The 13,611-nt window shown below is 32.6% G+C and overlaps 1 protein-coding gene across 7 annotated transcripts in view; it reads right to left on the reverse strand.

Annotated features, from left to right (window-relative positions):
* LOC126772319 (kinesin-like protein KIF13B) overlaps positions 1 to 13,611 on the reverse strand; it is a 131,632-nt gene that overhangs the window by 35,994 nt on the left and 82,027 nt on the right. For all 7 annotated transcript variants that reach the window (XM_050492682.1, XM_050492664.1, XM_050492638.1 and 4 more), the window contains exons 4-5: positions 2,932 to 3,059; positions 2,121 to 2,270 (exon numbers count right to left, since the gene is read on the reverse strand). In XM_050492682.1, the coding sequence (XP_050348639.1) occupies positions 2,121 to 2,270; positions 2,932 to 3,059 (278 nt within the window). The remainder of the gene's footprint in view (positions 1 to 2,120; positions 2,271 to 2,931; positions 3,060 to 13,611) is intronic.

Here is a 13,611-nt window from a genome sequence, read left to right on the forward strand (position 1 = left end):
TTGAGGTGACTCGTGTTGCATCAAAGTCAAATGAAAAGGTGGAACTCGTGTTTATAACGTTTAACCAGTTTGACATCGTTTGTCAAAAGGCAAAAAAATTAAACAAAAACATTAACATACAAAAAGAAAACGTTATCTGCCACAATTGAAGTATCATAGTCCCATCATTTTAAGGAATCTATATGATTATTTTAGCATGATAAAAGTGAGTGCAAGATCGGTGCCGCGGTTGCTTACGTCACATCAAAAGAAACAGCGAATTGACACAGCATTGGAGCTGTGTAATGAGATTGCTTCACAATTTTTTTAGAGGATTTTAGCTGGAACCGACACGAAACACTGCTAAATTAATAAAGGTGCACCACTCCTTAAGAAACGTCAGAATCAGTCAAAACAATGGCGGGAGAGTACTACGTTTCTGTATAAATTGATACCATCGAGGAAACAAGACGAGGAAAACTATCATGAACATGTTGCAATGCACTGGTTCACAAGAGTAAAGTTGTGACGGTTGTTCTGCACAAATACGGGTTTACCCGCTTGTTTACTTACAGACAAAGCATTGGAACAATTCGTTTCTATATTTAAAAAAATATTTGGTGGGATGAAAATTTTCACACAATAATGCAGTAAAGGCTATATAAAACTAAATTATATGTATATAGAATGGGCACTAATAGGGAATCAAAATAAATAAGTCTATACAGCTTATCACACTTGCATATACATCTGGCCTAATTTTAATTTCATTAAAAGAAATTGTTTTTAAATAGATTAGTATTCTCAAAAAACGTTAACAATGACTAGGTCATTAAAACTTATAAAGATTTACACTTCGGTTATCAAAAAAAATATATAACACAAAAAATAAGAAAATAAAATTATTATATTAAATAAAATTATAGATCCATAAATTTGTACATATTAAAAACCATTTGCAATATAAGCCGAGAGCGGATTAATTAAAGAGTATTAACAGATTCAAATTAATTAAAAATAACAACGAATTTGTACAAACCAAAGTCGATGAGTCGGTTGAAGTCGAGATTCGAAGCAAAATTAAACATTTTCAAAGCAAAACTGCTGGTCTGAAGGATGTTCAAAGCGAATCGAGAGAAATAATGGATACCGTTAAGCCCTTGAGCATCAAATAAGCGTAATGAAGCTGTCGGAACGGCCAATCTGAGAGAAAACGACGATTTCATCTACGGCGAGCCAATTTTTGATGTTTTCAAACAATATTTATTTAGCATCCACTTCTCTCAGGGATATCATTCAAATAAAACGACCATTCGTGCCTTCAAAGTGAGCTGTAACCTAAATTTGGTTTAAATTCCCATCGTTGTCATCTATTTTTGCGTTTGCACTTGTTACAAAAAAAATCCCTTTTTAATTTTATTTCTAGTACCGAAAATTTTAAAAACAGAATATATTAACAACAACAATTATGAAAGCAAATTTTATCTTCCCACTTCGATCTTATATACGGCGTACAAAGATAAACGCAGCGCTGACAGCTTTCAAATTATGTACAACGTAGGAGTTGCGTGTGTGCCTATTATATATTTATACAAATTGAACAATTAACAGACTAAGTTTAGTTTTGAGTAAACTTTTCAATAATCTCAACAATTTTAATTTTAGCAAACAATAATAATAATATATTTTAAAGAATACGTATTTATATAGTTAATTTAAACTTTTGCTCGTACGCCTATGAAAGTTGTAATAATTTTGATATGCAAAATTATTGTAAGTTGTCATTACCACCCATAGACAACGACGCCATTTTTTAACCATTCATTAAATCGCCAATGCGCCACCAACCCGCCAAGTGAAATATTAAGTGTCTGAAGTTACACTGGCTTAATCAAAGTTTAAACCGGAACATAAAAATGGAACCACTGTTATATACTGTCATTGTTGTGTATTTGAATTCGATTAAAAAATAACTAAATTATTGTCCTTCCACCAACCCGCATTGGAGCAGCGTGGTGGAATAAGCTCCAAACCTTCTCCTGAAAAAGAGGAGAGGAGGCCTTTAGCCCAGCAGTGGGACATTCACAGGCTGTTACGGTTGTCCTTCGAATAATTGACTTTAATTATAAGTTGTTTCTGACCTGAAATGACGAAACTGCGAGTTGTGATAATCCATCAACGTAGGGTCCCAAAATCACATGTTCGCGCACGCGCAAAGAACGCCGCGTCGTCTCAGGATCAAGGAGGTCGTGCACTCGTTCATTGTAAATCTCCATATACGAAACCTCCACCTGAAGAGAAAATTATGATAAGAAGAAATATCCTCTAAACAATAAATTTAAGAAATAGTTACAAATAAGATTCTGTAATTTAAAGTATTGAGTACATTTTTTAATTGAGTTAAACTGAAGAGATCCTTCTTTCACTTTTTATAATTGGCACGAATAGAATTATTATAGTAAAGTTTTCTTTTGTAGACTATACTGCATATAAAATTCTAAATGAACATCGCTAAATAAGGTTGAATGAGGGATAAAAATTTCCAACTAAGTTATCGTGTTATAGAACTGAGATGACCAGAAACATAAAGCACATGAATCTTACGTGGAGAACGCGGGTTCAAAGCACGGAAATTTGAATTTATAATTCATTTAATTGCTCGTCGGTAAAGGAAAACACCGTAACGGTCCCTTAATATAATAATAAAACATATAATATCAGTCGGATAAAATCTGCCAAATATGTCGACACACAATGCGGTTGCGTGGTTTTAAGTTGTCTAAACTTAGATATATTTTACTGATTGTCAATAAAACTTAATTTAATCTGTTGTCTGTGTCCGGTTACATAAAAACTGTGATATACTATGGCGTGCCTTATTTCACATATATCGTGATGAAGCTTTACAAAGTAAATCTGATTACGTGACAATCGTGATCGTCTTATTTTCACCTTGTATGTGAGGGCAGGCGGTGATTGCTGACGCGCGATTCTCTCAAACAAGGCATCACAGAGACGAGGTATGATGCCGCCTTCGTTGGGTCCGGGTGCGCCCATCATCGTGTAGGATTTTCCAGAACCTAGAAAAATTAAGATATAATTAATTGGCGACGTTCATTATGTTAACGTTTATAATTAAATATATATAGTGTACATAAAGTTGAGTGTGGATAGAAATTTTGTATATAATTGGATTATATATAAATATTATATTTAGAAATAATCTTACAATTTTCATTGATTGTTTGCTGTACGGAATGCAATCCACTGTTGCTTAGCATAATTGTTATTATATTAACTTAATAAAAATGAATATGGCCGTTCTGTAATAAATATTTCTTTGACAATAACATATTATGATATTCAGTGTTTTGTAACTTCATATTTTATTGACTGCCTTAATGAGGCAATCTATTGGCTAGCTTATTGTACTGTCAATCCCAAGTTCCTTGGTTTAAATAATATCACAGGCGCAGTTGCCTAGTACTCGTATCTCTTGAGAATGACTGCCGGGGTCGAAATCAGCCTGAAAATATTGAATTGTAGTATTTTCTAATAAACAATCAATATTTCAGTTTAAAATGTATTCAGGTTAAATTTTGTATCGAAATGAGTAATTTTAATTAACAATTTATTTTTTTTAATTTAAATATCATAATTGAAGTAATTTCTTTCTAAAGTCATCTACACTTAAAGAACTACATTTATTCCGTATAAATAACCCATCTACGTTCAACGCTCTCGTCATCTTTTATACATTAAAGAAACGACGCTATCCCGACCATCATCCCACCGTTTATACCCGCCGTGTCTCGCAAATGTATGCATCCAATATTCCGTTTGTGGATACACAGATGGCGAATTTGGACGAGTGATTTCAAATTGATAGCAACATTATACAAACCCAGAGGCGCAACGTTACGACAAAATATTCTCATATAGATATCAGTCTATTATTACCATATATAAAACAATGCGATGCGAGCAAAAAAAACTAAACAAAACAATATTAATGTGTAATTACTTTGTCCACTGCTTATCTATCGTGCTATTATTGGTAATTAGCAAGGTTTAATGTCTAATTAAACCTAACTAGTTCAGCGAGCGTTATAAGTTTCTCGCGTGCGGCGTAGTTAGTCAAGTATAACAAGCTTCATCCTACGCTAAGGCCCTCGTGGAACTCGAGACGAGAGTAGCGAGGCACATTAAGAAAAGTGCTTAGTATGAACGTAGTTTAGAGGCGCACCAACCGCCCATACATTTTGCTCTTCAATTAACGTTGATGAAAACACCTGCTACATGCAAACACTAAAGATATGAGAACGGATAATATTAAAAGTACAAACTCGACTAAAAATCATAAAACGAGAAAAACGAGATATGAACACTACGAAGTCCAATAATTCAACTGCTACGTTTGTTACGATAGCTAGTTGACGTAACAATAGAAACGAACTCCAATTATAAAAATGAATATGTACATTAAAATGAATAAACAATTTATAAAATTAAATATTTCGCAATCAACCTTACAATTTTACATATAGAAAATAGCCCATATTTTTTTTAAATAAATGTAAGCAAATAACGATTTTATTCGAAGTGTGTCATTGTTTAAAATATAAACAACGTAAATGATATCATTGCTTTCGTGCGTGCCCGTGTTACTGGTAGCGAGGTTTATTTCATAAATCAGGGTAAAGAGCGTTGACGTGTAACGATGATGGTAAGGAACTAGACATAACTCTTCTGTGGCTTAGACGACGCGACTTACCTTCGCACACGATAACTACACACTAACACTCTTTACAATTTATATTTATTTGAGATAGTAATAAGATTTGGGCTGAAATAAACCGTTAAATTGCAATATATTTAATACAGACATTATTCGTTAATTTAAAAGCTATTTGGTATTTCTTACTCAAATGTATGAATAAAAACGAACATACATATAAACGAACATACGTATACAACGACCATTAAACCTTTTTTTAATTATTTCAATTCATAAGATATTTACTTTTTCATCAATATAACGTACATTACAAAGTTATACTCGTGACGTCTCTAACTATGTAGTTTTAAACGATAATATCCAATGACGTTGCCAATAAAAAATAAAATACCAAAAGACGGAGGCCTCTTTACAACAAACTGTTCTTTAGATATCAAAAAAGGTACTTAAGTTTAAAAATGCAGGGTGTTTCTAAGTTGCGGCGAAGATACCGCTCGGCACTGGCATTCGGCCAGCTCGGCGAGGATTCATCATCTAACCATTGTTGGAAGACATCACTATCATGTCGACTATGCCGAGACACTGGTTCTATTTTTCCTAGGTTCTCTATTGTTTGGAACTGGATTGCCATAGTTACTAAGAAATTGCGTGTGCAATGTTTGCGTATTAAATGAAAATAGGGTTACTATTTCTTAGACATATATAATTAACGATTATTGTATTATTATATAGTGATATTATAAGGAATATAGAATATATAGATGAAAAGTATTAGACATGTTATAGCTCAATTTTTAAATAAAGGTAACTACCTACTTTCGCTTTTAAATTATACAAAACTAGCTTATGTCCGGCATGCGTTGCAATGCTTCTTTATTAATATTACTCGCATAAATACTTAAACACCAATTGGCATGGCACATATACCATATACAAAAAAAACGTATTTTTTAGAGACAGTTATATTATGACAGTTATATTATTCTTCTTTTCAATTATATTTCGTTTGTAAGGTCTAAACATCTATGGTTAACAGCAAGGCACGTTCTATATTCGCATCAAGTAACACATATATGCGGACGCTGGACGTCACGGCCAGCCGAGCATATTATAACCCAATAACAACTTGTCATTTGCATATGACTAAGTATTAATTCACATGGAAATGACAAATTACGTTACGGCGATCGGTCCGTTTTGCGTATACAAATTGTTATATGATACGTATACTGCAATCTACATCAGAACAACCAGATATACTAAAAATGTAATGCGATGAATCCAATAAATATGTTTACAATAATTGTTTTTCGTATTAATAAGTTATGACGTATTTGATGTTTGTAATCAGAAGGTTGCTATTTAAGCTCGTGAAGTTAATTCGATGGTGAACAAAAACAACTTTATTACGGTACCAATTACGTATAATATTAATAATATATATAAATTACGTATTTACTTATTTGTAAGTCGTTTGTGAGCGTCATATTACATCCAAACTGCTCTCGGTGTACATCTTCCTTAACATACAACTGATTTTATTGTCGTACAGGTACAGGTAATTTATATTTTAATAAACATTATTTTGTAAGTATCAAAATAAATATTGTCCACGTTAGCCAGCCTCACTGAAATATGTCAGAAAACCAAAACAAGTGCGGCTCTACAAACGAGTATTCATGCTACGAAACAATATTGACCAAAGCATTGGAATCGTTAACAGTTCAAGCATTTTTTTTGTTACAAAAATATCTTTTATACAGAAGTTGAGTACGGCCCCTCGACAATTAACGAATGCAAACACAGGGTAATTTAAACTCAGTTAACACGACAATTTAAAAGAGTTAGCGACAAACCATATTTTCTCTCAAAATCCAGTAATATTACATCGGCTTGATGAACTTCTCAATTAATATACAAATTGAATCATAAAATATGAAATTAATTTATCGGTTTTTAGTTACCTAAGAGGTCTAAGGTGTCTAAGTGGAAAACTTACAATTTCATCTTTATTACATTATTTTCTAATCTTAGTACTTTAAAACACAAAAAATATTATACGCAACTATTTTTTTTTTACTCAATCCATCAAGTGAATTAAATTAGAAAAATTTATTTTAAAAGAAAGTAAAATGTATATATTTTTCCGCTAACGCCTCAACTCCTCCTTGAACCTCTCGCTACATAAGTGACATAAAGCTGGCACCTGCATTTTAGGTCACCCGGACGCGCCACCTGCTTTCAACACGCTTTGTTCTCGTTTCGCGACGGTGGGTGCTTTACTTGAAGGTACAATCTATAGACTCTCCACTTTTACAAAACCAGCAGAATAAAAGGTACAGTAGTATATTTCAAATAAAATTACTAGAAGTATTTACTTAATAAGAAACATAAACAGACTATTGGTGGTTAGTGTACACTTCGGCTCATAGACGGCAATGGAGAGTTACTGCAGAGATACAACTGACAAGACGTTACGAGTTGCATCTGGGTCTTACAATGAAGCTAGCCCACTCAACTTTCATAGTAAACATCGACGGTCTATATTTATTTTTACTTTTTTAATTTGATCTCCATAAACGTTTTGTCCATGCTTTTGGTGCATTTTATCTTTAATTTATTTTAATGCTATTTTAATGCACCTGCATGTTTTTTACTAGACAGAATCACAATCTACGTTTCAGGATTAAAAATTTTTGACATCGTAGAGTCCGGACGACTACTTCATTGCCTCGAACAGTCTATACTAGACTTGTTCGACAAAATATTTCTTGTACTCACAAAACGACTACATTTATCTATCTGGGTCACTATAAATAAACATAATAAAAACAATAGGATATCTAATAAATCCATCCAATTCGTCAATCCCATTCCCAAATAAACAATAGGTGGGAGATAGTTTTGATAATTATCATATGTATTTTATGAAAAAATCGAAAATCACGTTATAATGTAATGATTTTCTATTAAGACCTCATTCGATTGACGACTCCTTGAAATATTATTACAAAATGAATAATCTTTTTTTATAAGATTATAATCTCATTTTACTGCGAATAGTATAAACCAAATAAATTTACACTATTTTTTAATATACCTAAGTATGAGAATTATAGTGCAGTTATCATTTGGTCAAAAATACATTAAGATTGTGACAAAAATATTTACTTCGTTTAATTACCCGCAAAAAAATATTACAGATAATTCTTTGTTTCTTTTTTATTATAAAACAGAAAGACAGCAGACGAGTGAATCGTCTGAATTAAATTAAATCTCGTCTACTAAAAATAGACCATTAATTCCACGCTTAAACCAAACAGTTTTCTAAATAGTCTATGTTTGCCTGCCACATTTCTAAAATAATAACTTTTATTAATATTTTTATTATTGTTAAAGCACGATATCGTACTTCATATTTTAAAAATATCAACAATCTTTATCAAAATATATATATTTTTAATAATAAGCTTTTAATATACACATACATTTGTGTTAAGAGTCAATGTCGATAAGGATAACACTTCTGTTATAAATACTATTTTATTTTACTCTATCATCATACTACATCATACTATATCATTGTCATATTTATATTTATTGTTAATTATTTATTTTATTATATAGTCACCAACCTAAATAAATGTTTAATATTTTAATTATGTCGATAACAAAAGATAATTAAATACATTTTTTATAGAGTTAGCAAGACTGAAAATAATAAAGATGTTCAATGTAGTATGTACTTTTGCGGCGTAGGTACTTCGAATATTTCGTATATTGGTAAATAACAAAATATTTTCTTTAAAAATATTAGATTAAAATCCGTACGAACGGGGATTTTAATATATTTTATGCATTAAGCTACTTATGTATGTATTATTTAGCTTTCAAACAAAACAACGTAGCATTACCGCCGTAGCACTTTCCAGCATCGTCTACGAAATAATAATGAGTTACTAGAGTTAATATGGCCTCAAAACAACTTACAAATTATACGTTTCACGCTTACTGATTTTTGGTGTACCTACTTACATATTTAAACGCGAAACGTTGTACAAATTTCATTGACATTAATATATTTGTTTTAAAAATACCCTGTCCTGGCAATAACGGAACGTAATAAGTTGTGTGAAAATAAAAATAAGTCGTAAATAAAATAATGTAAATGTAAATCTTTGTGTATATGTATATATATATATAATTGCTATGACTAAAGGCAAATGGTGCAATAGTTACTTTAATTGGCTTATAATATATCTTTATTTATACCACAACCCTATTCCACTGAACCTATTTACTTATACCCACTTTAATTTTCCTTTCAAAGTTTCGGTAACTACATCTCGCAACATTCAAGACGGCCTTTTTTACGAATTCATAATAAAAAAAATATATTATTCAAGTACCAGTGATATTGCGTCAAATCAATGTCCAAAGTTGTTTATGTATATTTATTCTGTTTGTTTTTGAAATAGATTATAGATTATTTGTTTTCATAGCCGAGATGGCCTAGTGGTTAGAACGCGTGAATCTTAACCGATGATCGTGGGTTCAAGCCCGGGTAAGCACCACTGAATTTTCATGTGCTTAATTTGTGTTTATTATTCATGTCGTGCTTGACGGTGAAGGAAAACATCGTGACGAAACCTGCATGTGTCTAATTTCATTGAAATTATGCCACATGTATATTCTACTAGCCCGCATTGGAGCAGCATGGTGGAATAAGCTCCAAACCTTCTCCTCAAAAGGAAGAGGAGGCCTTAGCCCAACAGTGGGACATTAACAGGCTGTTACTGTTACTGTATTTGTTTTTCATCGATCTTCGAAATTACTGGTTTATTTTTTTAACCAAGTGGAAATTATACATTTTTAGTCATTTGTTTCAAAGATGTAAGTACTGTAAGAATAATATTGAATGAAATATACACGCTGACTTTTGACGTCCATTTTCCTCTCAAACTTCAAACCGAGCAGGAATGCACATCGGAAAGTTTAAGTTATATTCAGTTGCAGCTAGTATTTCTGAATTCAAGAGACTTGGAGCGTGTTGATGTATAAGTTTTTACATAACAATACTTGAATCTCTTATTAAAGAAGTGCCGTGTGGTTACGGCAAAATAAAATAGAGCATCCTTCAGATTAACAGATTTTTTGTTAGGCGCATCCAGAAACCTTAAGCGCCTTAAGCACCCATATCTCGACCTCAGTTGAGCCGCTTAATAGCTGAAGTTAACCCGAACAGAACCTACCAGCTAACTATTCCCAAGGACGTTTAATCAAGCTATACAGTGTACCGACTTAATGACTGAGTACGCTAAATATGACTTGAATTACTTATTAAAATACTAACAAAAATTTAATATCAGGACATTTATTAAAACAATATTGACAAATCTTAAACCACGAATGGCATTTGAGACATGTGAGACCCGAAATCAATGTCTATTTGTAAGATTTACTCGATTATCTTATGTCAAATTAATTGTTTGTGGAATATCAATTAGCTTTATTTGATTAATAAGCCGTCAAAAGCTAAAATTATTATTATTTAGTTAAAAGATTTATGGTGGCTGATCGGATTTCAACGATTGTTGTTCGGTGAGTAATTATGTAGAAATATTAAATATTTATACTCATATAAAACACCCAGTAACAGTAATTTAGCGAAGTGTATAAAATACATATGGGAATATTATCGTCTTTGAAAAATTCATTGTTCAGCCCATTTACCCATGGGCCACGTCATACCTATCTATCAATGTGCCAGAAAAAGTCACTAAGGATAATTACTTTAAGCGATCGTCCGTTAGTCGGTTCTATCTCATAAATCCATGTGAATTCAGGCAGGATTCCTCCCCAAGGAGACATTCAAGCGCCACGCTGTTGTTCGGTAGTTTTATACATAAAGATGGTAAAATATTTATATAAAAATGCCTTCAAACTTTAAAATAAAACACCATATTACATTTTACGACCGTTACAGACTGTTAAATACGTACACACAATATGTTTTAGGTATAAGTAAATTCTATTTTTATTTACAAAGTTAATAATGCAAAAAATCACGCCTGCTATTTTGGCAAGAATGTTCAAACAAGCATTCTTATTTCACAAAGGCACTGCATTCGCTCAGTCGCAATGCCGATTCTTTGTTGAAACAAATTAAAAACATGCACAACTATAACACACGACACAATTGAGAGTTATTATAGTAGTTCTTGGTTAATAAACATTCTGAACCGCAGGAAGCTTTGGGTATAATTAAAATATATATATTATAATATATATTTAATATTTATGTAGGCTGTTATAAATCATGTCATATAACATAATTTTATTCAATTGAAAAGAAGAAGAACCGACAAGAAACTCAGTTAAACTTGTCAAATGACTATTTCAAAGTGGTTGTAAGAACATATTCAAATCAAGTTTATATGAATTGATTTTCCATAAATATAACTACAATTATCTTAAAATCGGTGTATATATTAAAAAAATCGTTAAAAAAATTGAGACTAAAAAAAATTATACTCGTCTATAAGAAAATTTAACATTCAAGTAATTCATTAGTCGTAATAATTCGTCAGTTATCATGTTAAAAATATCAGTAAGAGATTCCTCCTGATTTGGTTTAATAAGATTGCAAGCACGTGGTTGGCCTGCGGCCAACATTGGTCCAGGAAATTCAGCGGAGGGATCTGAGAGGGCAAGCCGAGGCTTCAGGAAGTAATAAGAGCGATTTGTCACATTATGCATGGCAACATTCCAGCTGCGTGAGTGTGCACATATATTGGTGCAACTCTTTTGGACTGAAAATACAATTGGCCCGTAAAGAACTAGAGATTGATGAAAATCCTTAGATTTATTATCAACTTGGTTCAATGACATTGCATGATGTAACATAAAAGACGTACAAAATTTATTGTTTCCACTAAAGTGAATTTGTTTCCATATGTTTTTTACACACAATATGCAAATATATATATCGTGAGGAAACCTGCATGTGTCTAATTTACTGAAATTCTGCCACATGTGTATTCCACCAACCCGCATTGAAACAGCGTGGTGGAATAAGCTCCAAACCTTCTCCTCAAAATGAGGAGAGGAGGCCTTTAGCCCAGTGGGACATTCACAGGCTGTTTCGGTTTCGGTTTCGGATGTTTCTTACAATGTTACCAAAACATATGAAAATTTAAAATTGATATTGACAAAGTGACAGGTACTGTTTGCAGTTTAATAAGTTTATAATGCAATAGCATTTAAGTTTTTTAATTAAATATGGTAAACCTTTATTTTTTGACAAAAATTTGCTAAAAAATATTAAAACCGGTGTAAAGTCGCACAAACACTGTTAAAATTAACTTTATTTATCTTACGTTTTAGTATATCTAGTCAAAAATAAATATAAATACAATATACAATAACTTCATAAAGCGGTACAATCGTCTGTCATTATATCGCGAGCCAAGTTGAATGGACAAGAAATGGCTGACTAAATGACGCAGTCTATCGGCAATAAGCCACGCCTACGGTACAACTAGATATTTAATGTAACGAAAAACACAGATGTTTAGGGAAATATATTTGCAGAATGATATTATTTAAATAATATATAGTCATAATAAATATATTGAAAAATTAAAATGTTAAGAAGACACCAGCTTTTCTAAGTGGTTTTTTTAATTATGTATAAAAACTAATGCTTTTATTTATTTTTATAAAAAAAATAAGAAAAATATCTGAAAAAAGTTAAGAAGTATCTTATACAAAATCTAAAACCGAAAAATACATAGTTATGTCCTATCGCTTTAACGCGTGCAAGGAGATAGAAGGATTACATAGGAAATTGTAGGGTAACGTGATAGATAGGCAACCGGGCTCAGCATAGCCTTATCTAATTTGTTTATCACTTCGTTTGTCAATGCCCTAAGTTATCGGGTCTTTGCTAGTAATCGAATTCAAAGCTTATTCTATAGTAAATTTTACAATACCACGACAGACATTTTACAATTCCTTAACCTTTCGACTAGTTTACTGATAACAATGAATAAGATATTGAGTATCGATTTATATATATACTTGTACGCCCCGACTTCATACGAGTAAAATAAGAATTTTATATCCTGTGCATTTTTTATCAATAAGGTATAAACATTTGCCAATCGATTTATTCGCTAATTGAAAGTGCAAAGTGGCTGCCTCGTTGTTCTAGTGGCTAGATATATAGCTGCAGACCCCGAGGTCATGGATTCTAATCCCAGATAGAGCCAATAAAAAGTTATTGGGTTCTTCTGTCAAAAATTCTCAGTAGCAGCCTGGAGTCTGGAAGTTCGAAGGGTGTGCACTCTCGTGCTTAACTCTTTTTAATTTTCAAACTTCAAAACGGAACATAACAATACTAAATATTGCTGTTTGGTGGTAGAATATGAGATGAATAAGGAACATATGCAATCTTTGCACCGGCTACTTCGCCGCCGCACCGTTGGCCACCACCATCGTATTTTTTTGTGTTTTGACCATTCAATTTTTTCCACGAGTTTTTGCGTGATGCGAGTACAAACATTTTTTTTTTTTTTTATATTCGCCGGGAGGGCAAATGACTCTACTCCAGCTGATGGTAAGTGGTAGTAGAGTCCAAACGCGACGACGGCCAGTACAGACGGGAAAAACGTTCTGCACTAGCCGCCTTCGCCTTGCCGGCCCGCAAGATGCCTCTTCACGCCTCGTTTGAAGGAACCCGGGTTGTAAGAGGAGGGGAACACGTGAGCTGGTAAGGAATTCCATTTTTTGGAAGTGCGACAAAGAAAGGAGTTGCCAAATTTCTTTGTTCGCGATGGAATTGATGTCACAGTTAGGCGGTGACATCGAGAACCAGCTCGCGTGGACTTAAG

The sequence above is a fragment of the Nymphalis io genome, chromosome 1 (assembly GCF_905147045.1).
Source record: "Nymphalis io chromosome 1, ilAglIoxx1.1, whole genome shotgun sequence".
Taxonomy (NCBI): domain Eukaryota; kingdom Metazoa; phylum Arthropoda; class Insecta; order Lepidoptera; family Nymphalidae; genus Nymphalis; species Nymphalis io.